Genomic DNA, 9712 nt, shown 5'->3' with positions numbered 1-9712 from the left:
ATGCTGTGAAACTGCCGGGCCTGTGCCATCCTCACAATTGTTCTTATGTTTGATCCCATTGTTGAAACCACTGTGTCAAATCACAATCGTTCTTATGTTTGATCCCATTGTTGAAACCACGGTGTCAAATCCATCGTGTTTAGGGCTTTACTCTTTTTTGCTGCCCCTCTACCAAGCAAAACTTCCTCCGGGGACTGTTCTCTGACAACACGTCCAAAGTGAGATGATGTCTCTCCATCCTTGCTTCTCAGGAGTATTTTGACTGTACTTCTTACAAGACAGATTTGTTTGTTCTTTTGACAGTTCATGGTAAGCACCATAATTCAAACACATCAGCTCTTTGGTTTTTCTTATTCAGTGTCCGACTTTCACATTCACATGAGACGATTGAAAATAGATGGCTTGGGTCAGGTGCACCTTAGTCCTAGAAGTAGCATCCTTACTTTCCAATACTTTAAAGAGGTCTTGTGCAGCTGATTTATCCAATGCAATATGTTGTTAGATCTTTTTATTATAAGTAGGCCATATTGGATTAAGACATACGTTATAGTTGAATAAAACCAACTTTCAAATAGGCATTGCATGATTGTAGATGGTTCTTGTAGTTTAGAGATTTTATATTCTGAAGTATTTTATGTTTAAAAATTATGACTTCAACTTGAGGGAAAAGATCAGTAAGTCTTCCATATTGCTAGTTAGTGATGTATAACTATAGTAGATGGAATGGAAGGCTTTCATATTTTTCAGTATTTAGCTCCATGTCAAATCACTTTCAGCTGAGGGCAACCTTTCAAAAATTTTGCTTGTTTTTAATAGTTTTCAAATGCAAGAATCACTGCGGTAATAATTGCCGAAGACCTAGCTTTCCAGAGGAGTGGGTTCTAAATTAACACTTACTGCATGCATAGTTAATTTCTGTTCCTCTGTTGCCTTTTGGGCAAGTGATCATGGCAGAGGAGGAACAAAAATTAACTCAGCATGTAGCAGAAGAAGATGGAACAGGTAATGATGATCAAGTAGGAACTCAGGTCAGCTTATTAGTGATAATTGCCCATCCCTTCATCCCAGTCGTTCATATTTTTTATCCCCAGAAGTGAAGTGTATAATCAGATAATCAAACCTCTACACAAGACCTCAACAACAAAAATAAAGCTGAAACATAAGAGTTAAGTTTAAAATTAGTATTTGTAGGAGAGACGTGGTGAAAGCTCTCCGTTGGTAACCAACGGTTGGTAAAGTATCTGTAGGTACCCCAGAACATAGACCTGGTGATCTACTTCTGAAAAGGCAGCCATTGAAAACCTCATAGAGCAGAGTTGTACTCTGACACAGGTGGGGTCATCATGATTTGGAAGCAACTTGGTGGTCACTGGTTTAATATTTGTAGGTGCTATATTAACAGTATTTACTTTTTCAAACTGGTTTCTTTAAATGAAGTGCTTAATTCCGATTTTGTGTTCAAATAGAGATCCACATTAGAATTTACTTCCATCCACTTTTCTTTTTTTAATGTAAGGAGGCAAAAAATGACTGCTGGTTCAGTGTGTGTTCCTCAGATCATCCCACTACGAGTGCCTCAATCTGGAAAAACCAAATATGAAATTGACAACAATACACTTTTGGAAATGAGATCAGGTAAGAGTCAAATGTTTGCAATAATATTGTCCTATTCTTTAAACTCTTCTGGTTCATTTACTTTTTTGTATACTTTCTATGGTCAAGACCTTGGGAAATTTGCAAATCTTTCAAAATTTCAAACAACAATTATAGAATAATATCTATTTAGCTTTACCCTATCTCTTGGTAGAGCTCTTTAAAGTGTTGAAAAGCAAGGATGTTACTTTTAGAACTAAGGTACACCTGACCCATGCCATGGTATTTTTAGTAACCTCATAAGCATGTGAAGCTGGAAATTGAATAAGGAAGATGGAAGATGAATTGATGCATTTGAATTGTGGTGCTGGTGAAGAATATTCAAAGTACCATGGACTACCAAAAGCCAAACAAATCTGTCTTGTAAGAAGTACATCCAGGATGTCCTTTGAAGAAAGGATGGTGAGAGTTCATCTTGTGTCCTTTGGACATGTTATTAGGAAAGACCAGTCCCTAGAAAAGGACTTCATACATAATAAAGTAGAGGGAAAATGAAAAAGAGGAAGGCCCTTGACAAGATGGATTGACACAGTGATTGCAACAATGGGCTTGGACATAAGAACAAGTGTGCAGGGCCCTGGTGTTTCTGTTGTACATAGGGTCTCTTTGAGATGGGAGCAACTCAGTGGCACCTAACAACACCCACCACCACTGCCGCCTTTTGTACGTTCATCTACACATTGCAGCTATGCCTAGACACACTAGCTAAGGTTCAAAGTTACACACATTCCCAGACTTTCTTAAAGTTCAAAACTCAAGCTCACTGTCATCAACCAATTCTGGCCCACAGTAATCCTATAGGACAGGGTAGAACCTTCTATTCCCATTATGAGTTAGTTTTAGAAACCCACAAGAGCAGTTTTACCCTGTCCTATAGGATTACTATGGGTTTTCTCATTGTGCGAAACGGATAAAAACATTTATCATTTAGAGCCTTTGTGAGCTGAATTATATGAGAGAAGCACAGGTCTTTCATTTAGTCATATGAAAATAAATTTTAAATATTGTTATAGAAATAAAGTAGTCATTCTGAGTAATATTTACAGGTAGACACTACATTACAAATGTCTGATTTTTGTACAACCTGTAGCTATAAAACAACCTTAATAAAACCTATATTAAAGCTTTGTGGTACAAGCATACCTTTAAGATATTTTAGGTATAAGAATTATGTACAATCCCGCTAGACCAGACCATGTACACTGGTACAGATAAGAGCTCACAGCAAAGGGAATCCAGGACAGATAAACCCCTCAGGACCAATGAGAGTAGTGATACCAGGAGGGAAAGGAGAAGGTGGGGGGAGAAATGGGCAACATCACAATGATTTACATATAACCCCCTGCCAGGGAACAGACAACAGAAAAGTGGGTGAAGAGACAGTGGTTGGGGTAAGACATTAAAAAAATTAAAATTTATAAATTATCAAGGGTTCATGAGAGATGGAGGGTGGGTGAGGGGAAATGAGCAGATACCAAGGGCTCAAGTAGAAAGAAAATGATTTGAAAGTGATGCTGGCAACATACATACAAATGTGCTTGACACAATGGATGGATGTATGGATTGTGATAAGAGCTGTAAGAGGCCCCAATGAAATGATTCAAAACAAAAACAACTGCAGAGCAAGGATGAGGTGCAAGCTAAAAATAATAGGACAAATAATTATATTTATACTCTAGTTAATTAAAAAGAGCCTTAGGGGGGAAAAAAAGCCTTTGCATAGTGGTTTGTACATTGAGCTGTTTACTGCAAGGTCACCAGTTTAAATTCAAAACCCACTCTATGGAGAAAGACGAGGCTTTCTATTCCAGTATAGATGGTCTCAGAAACCCACAGGGACAATTCTATCCTACAGAGTTGCTTCGAGTCGGAAATACTCCGAGTTTGATAATATTGTGGGTTAGGTCTTAGGCTGCTAAATGCAACATCAAAGGTTCAAACCCACCAGGCACTCCACAGGAAAAAGATGAGGCTTCTGTTCCCGAGAAGCTGAGCAGTCTCAGAATTCTTACATATGGTCACTCTGACTTGGAATGGACTCTCTGGCAGTGGGTTTGGCTTTGGTAGTCTGCGAAGTCAGCTGTCACATTATGAAAATGTCCACAGTGCTGTGAGAATTACCCAAATGTGATAGAGACATGAAGTGAATACATGCTATTGGAAAAGTGGTGCTTGATACAAGATTGCCACAAACTTTCAAATTGTAACAAACTTAGTGTTTGCAAAGTGCAATAAAATTAACCTAAAAAATAAATAAACAAAAATTTAAAATGAAAATAAATAAATTGAATTGCAATAAAATAAGGTGTGCCTGTGTATACAGTGCTTTTTAATAACAAGCAGTCACTACTTTGTGGCACGCATCAAAACATTGTTGTTATTATTACTGTATTATTATGTTAACGATGTGTTAGTGTATTTGAAAGTGTTCCTTGGATCATTTTTATGTATTCAAAGGTACACTATATAAGACAGACACTTAACTGACATTGACTACAGACCTTACCTAACTTATGTACGGATTTCATTTAATGACAGATTTAGGTTAGAAACTAATTTGTAATCCCAGCATTGCCTGTGTTCTTTATAGTTATAATGATCCTCCAGGACACAGTAGAACTGCCCCATAGGGTCTTAATCTTTTTAAAAATCATTTTATTGGGGGCTCGTGCAACTCTTATCACATAGGGTTAAATCTTAACGGAATCAGGTTGCCACATTTTCCCTCCACAGAAACAGATTTAGGATAAAAACTCACTGGTGATCCAGGCACTACCTTTATTCTTCTTACTCACAGTGATCCTATAGAACAGAGTAGATTGCCTCCTGGGAATCAGATCTTTCCAGTCAGCCTGCCACATGCTTCTCCCACAGAGTAGCTGTTAGCTTCCCACTATGGCTCTTTCAGTTAGCAGCTGGGTTTTCTAACCACTGTGCCAGGACTCCTCAATAGGAACGATACCAAATAGCAAGAGCAACAACAAACCTGACTGCCATTGAGTAGATTCTGACTCAGCAGCCCTTTAGGACAGAATAGAACTGTCCCCAAAGGTTTCTGAATGAGATCACACAGCCTCATCTTTCTCTCACAGAGCGGCTGATGCGATCAAACTGTTGACTTTGTGGTAGCAGCCCAACATGTAATCCACTATGCCACCAGGGCCCCCAGTAGGAGTGATAAAGGATCCACATTTTCTAATATTTGATAAACATAAAGATCCCACAATTCAATAACAAAAAAGAATAAAGCTTGAGATCTTGGGCAAGTAGTATAGTCCTTCCAGCTATAATCCCTTTTGTAAGGTATTGTAAATTCTAGCCTCTGTACCTGTGGCTATAATCCCATTTTAGAAGTAGTTCTCTGTTGGGCTAGTGGACAGGATTAAGGTGGGTTCTATTTTGAGTCTCCAGTTTACTAGAGGGAGTGACCCACCCTTTGTTTCCTTGGGAATATGGTTTACTGAGAGACAGAAACCACACCTCTCTAAAAGCCGAAATTTCTCTGTGTATAAGAACATTTTTTGGAAGCAGAGAGAGAGAATTCTCAGAACCATCAAGGAAGAAGACCTACCAGTGGAGGACATTGGAGATCTCTAAAGTGGTAGAGGACGAGATCAGGGGCATCAGAGGCGGTGGTCAGGAGATGTTTTTTCTGATCTTGGATAATGGTACGAAGGGGCTTAAAAAAGTGGATGTGATAGGTTTTGTGTCAACTTGGCTGTACCTATAAGAACATATGGGTGGAGTCCAACCTCTTAATCAGGCCTCCTTGGGGTTATGGCCTAGTTGATATTTACGAGATGCTATGGAGAACAGGTTCTTCCTCTTGATTTTTTCCTGCTGGTCTGGCTTTTGGGGATGGTAGCTATTATGTGACTTGCTGACTCTGGGAGCTGTTGAGGGCCTCGCCGGTTGCCTACTGACTTTTTATTCCTTCAATTTTGTCTCAGTTTGCCTGTGGTGGTCCTTGTTTTATCCATTGGCAGATGGGAAGTCCGACATTAACTAAATTCTGACCATGGACTTGAGTTGAACTGGGCTTACCTGTCCTGAAGCTGTGTGAGCTGCTTTTTTGATATAAATTATTCACTTGATTTTGGCTAGGGAGTCTAATTGTTCCTGCAGTAAGGTTAGAGTATCACCTGTCTTTACTAAAGCTCTTGCGGTTTCTTTAGCGATGTTTTGTTGTAATTTTAGGGGGAGGGGGTTCTTCGAGCTGTTACTCCAGCAGTGTCCAATAGGTTAATCAGAGTGATGAGGATGATGAAGGAGATGAAGGCCCTGCTCTCTAAATGCCTGCCAGATCACATGGGAAAAGGCACACAGGTCTTATCCCAGGCTACCTTGATAGTGGGCAAGACAAACCTTAGTGCTTCTCCATCCTGGAAATAAGACCCAATAGGCTAAGGAACCACAGATCCCCCTTGTCCCCTCACCCCCCAAAACCCACCTCATGGTCATTGAGTCAATGCCAATTTATAGCCACCTTTTAGGACAGGGTAGAATTACCCCCATTGGGCTCTTGTTTCCAAGAGCAAAAAGCCTCTTCTCTCCCCTGCAGAGCTGCTGGAGGTCTCAAACTGCTGACGTTGCAGCCCAATATAACCCAATGAACCACTAGGCATACTCTGCTCCTACTTAAGAGAGGAAAATGAACTTTTGAAAGAATGAAAGTGAACAGGAGGGGAAGTAGAGATTCACACTCAGCTTTGTCTGGTACCTGGGAAGCTTTCCTTAGAGGGCTATCTGAATCAGGAGGAAGAAGGGTTTTCCGAATCTTGGCACCAAAAATGTTATGTTATGAGATGCTTTTCCTTAGTTCTTGTTTCTCAGTATTAAAAAAATTCACATGGATGTGTGTATGTATTGTGATAAGAATTGTATGAGTCCACAATAAAATGATTTATAAATAAAAATAAAAAATAAAAAAAATTCACATGGCAGCAGCATGACAGTAAGGGGAAGTAAGCTTTTATGAGTGAAAGCAAAGTTTTGATAATATGTTCTTAGATAAGATCAGGCCATCTCTGGAAAGTATGGAGAGCTGTGGGTGTAAGCATCTGACCCTTTGTACCTCTCCTCCCTGACTGATTTCTTCCCACACCCCTCTTGAAGGCATGGTTGTGTGTTGGATGCGCTTTAGAGTGTGACTGTTGATAAAACTGGTACCTACTGCACATGTTTAGGCTTTGAGTGTGCTCAAGTGTGTGTGTGTGACATACTTGCTTCCTACTGCACATATATTTTCATAGCCTTTTAGTGCATGTCCAGTCTCTTAGGAAATTCCCTTTTCCTTATGAGTTTGCCTAGCTATTCCTTGCCGATTGGTGTAAAAACCCTCACTATATTTTCTTAACATCCTTCTCTACATGATCCATTGTCATGGGATGGTTTGCTAATGAAAATAATATATAACAATAGCTTTAATAATATAAAAGTTGATTTATGGTATAGTTCAGTCAATACAGTTCATTAAAGTTTCCTATGAGTTACCATTGTGTTGTTTTTTTACATACCTGTTACTATCACAAGGGGGCAGTATTCACATCAACCACAGCTGAATATAAAAAAAACAATCCAGCATCCATGGTACACATTTTTTTTGCAGCAGCAGTTCATGATTTTACAATACATGATTTTTTATTTACCCAGTAATTATACTTCATGAAGTATCGTTTTACCTCCAATACTGCTGCTTCCAACATAGTAGCTTCTTTTAACAGAGTTGCTGCTTTCAACATAGCAGCTGCTGTCTACATAGTAGCTGTATTAAGATTCGGAAAACCCTCCTTCCTCCTGATTCAGATAGCCCTCTAAGGAAAGCTTCCCAGGCACCAGACAAAGCTGAGTGTGAATCTCTACTCCCCTCCTGTTCACTTTCATTCTTTCAAAAGCTCATTTTCCTCTCTTACATATATTATGATGTCAGCTCTGTCACATACACCTGTATTTTTATGGAGTGTATGTTATGGGGTTGTTGCCATGATGTCATCACACCAGGTATGTGTATGTGGGCATATCTGCATGTTGGCGGACCTGCCCGGAGACAGATAAAGGAGCGGTATGTCTCGGTTCCTAAGACCATGGGAAACATGTGTCTTCCAGTGGTCTTAGGTGACCCCTGTGAAAGGGCCGTTTGACCCCCAAGGGGTCGTGATCCACAGGTTGAAAACTGCTGGACTAGAAGGTTGACAGGTACTGACATAGGTGAAAGGGAGGAATAGCGATCCTTAAGACAGAGAAGAGAAATTGGGGGCTTGGCTGGGAATAGGATAGAATAATGGGGTCCCCGGTTGGCTCTCTCCAGGTCTCTGCCCCACCTCGCCTTGACCCATGCTGTGCACAGACCTGGCTGGTAAGATCATGGCCATCCAGGAGCATGATTAAGAATGAGAGCATGACTCAAAAGCACGGACAGTCACACAAAACACATCATTGCATGGGAAGTGTTAGAAGGAATCATGTTAAGCTAGAATTGGAACGTGTTTACAGAGCCCACCATGGCACACAATACCAGGAGGGCAACATAACACGTGGAGGAATGCATGAAAATACTGGACTACAGGGCCGGCCCCAACCAGAACCAGCTTGCCCCTAACCCTGGAAGCGTGAGCTACAGAGAACGACACTAGAACTTCTGGTGGTTGAAAGGAACCAGTCTACCATACAAGACAGAAGCAAACCAAGAAGGGAAAGGAGAAAGGGACAGTTGGCCTAGACTCCATATGTGCACACCAAGCCCAGAGGATGAGGTCCCTGCATGGAGCTGCTGGGGCACAGAGAGGATTGTGGGACTACCAACAGCTCAAGACATGTTGTTCCCTAACTGGAGCAGATGGAGACAGGGGACAATAATGGGTACACACGACAGGGAGACACTGTGGGAATGGAGCATAACATCAGCAATTGGAGTAAAGCTGAGCCACAGAGCCCCTGAGGAGCCCCAAGAATTGACTTTGAACTAGGAGGGGCAGCCCTGGATCTCCCTCAAGACCAGGGAGGCGGGTCTCATGGGGACCAGCCAAGAGACCTAGACCTATGTAGGGTTTTAAAATTTCTTTCTTTCTTTCTTTCTTTATTTTTTCCTCTCGTCTTTTTCTCTTTCCTTTTCTTTCTTCGACATTTTCTTATTGTTCAGATGAGGACGTGGATGGTTTGCCTAATGACATGGGATGGGCCATGGGAGGGAAGCCCAGGGAGAAAGCAATGGGGCTAATGGCCCGGGAAGGTAGAGGCGGAAAGAAGGAGGTGGGGAGAAGGGTGTGGTGAGTGGATGGCAGCATGGACAGGGGAACAACTAGGGAAGCAGAACCAGCATCTAGGAGAGGGTGGAGATCCTGTGAGTATTAGAGCAACACCAGGCTAGTGGAGAGGAAGCACTAAGAGGAGGAAGAAGGGAGGAAGCGATGGGGCAGGAGGAAGCAAAAGGAAACAGACAAGCTCTAGAAAGCAAAGGGAGAAAAACAAAGGTGTGCATTTATGCAAATGCATTAATCCATAACAATAATGGCATTGGCCTATGTACATATAAGGCAATACACTAAAGCTGCAGATGGGCCGTGGGCCTTGGCCCATACCTTCCTTCAATACAAGAACACTTTGTTCTAACAAATTGGCATTCTGTGATGCTCACCACCTTCCCCCCTACACAATCATTGAAGACCATATGGGTGCATAAGCAGATGTGGTGAAGACAGAGGATGGTGCCCAGCTATTAAACTGTATAGTGTCTGGGGTCTTAAAGTCTTGAAATTAAACAAGCGGCCATCCAACAGTGAAGCAACAAGCCCACATGGAAGAAGCACACCATCTGATGATGTGTTCCTGAGGTGTCATTGAGACCCGGCAATGGACATCAAAAGACTCACAACAAACAATAAACAAACACACAAAAATGCAGTGGTGAGAATGGAGGGGGGTTGGAGCGGAGACCCAAAGCCCATCTATAGACAATGGAACATCCCCCCACAGAGGGTTTGCAGGGAGGAGTTAAGTCAATCAGGGTGCAGTAGAGCACTAATGGGTCACGCAGTATAACTCTGCTCCCTTGAGGCTTCCT

The 9712-nt window shown here is 41.5% G+C and overlaps 1 protein-coding gene across 1 annotated transcript in view; it reads left to right on the top strand.

Moving 5' to 3' along the window:
• Window positions 1-1521: 1521 nt before the first annotated feature.
• DZANK1 (double zinc ribbon and ankyrin repeat domains 1) overlaps window positions 1522-9712 on the top strand; it is a 99701-nt gene continuing 91510 nt past the window's right edge. The window contains exon 1 of the mRNA XM_075527978.1: window positions 1522-1635. Coding sequence (XP_075384093.1) covers window positions 1527-1635 — 109 coding nt within the window. The 5' untranslated portion in view covers window positions 1522-1526. The remainder of the gene's footprint in view (window positions 1636-9712) is intronic.

The sequence above is a fragment of the Tenrec ecaudatus genome, chromosome 12, assembly GCF_050624435.1.
Source record: "Tenrec ecaudatus isolate mTenEca1 chromosome 12, mTenEca1.hap1, whole genome shotgun sequence".
NCBI classification, from domain to species: Eukaryota; Metazoa; Chordata; class Mammalia; order Afrosoricida; family Tenrecidae; genus Tenrec; species Tenrec ecaudatus.
The sequence above is the reverse complement of the archived record's forward strand: the minus strand, read 5'-3'. Positions and strand labels throughout refer to the sequence as shown.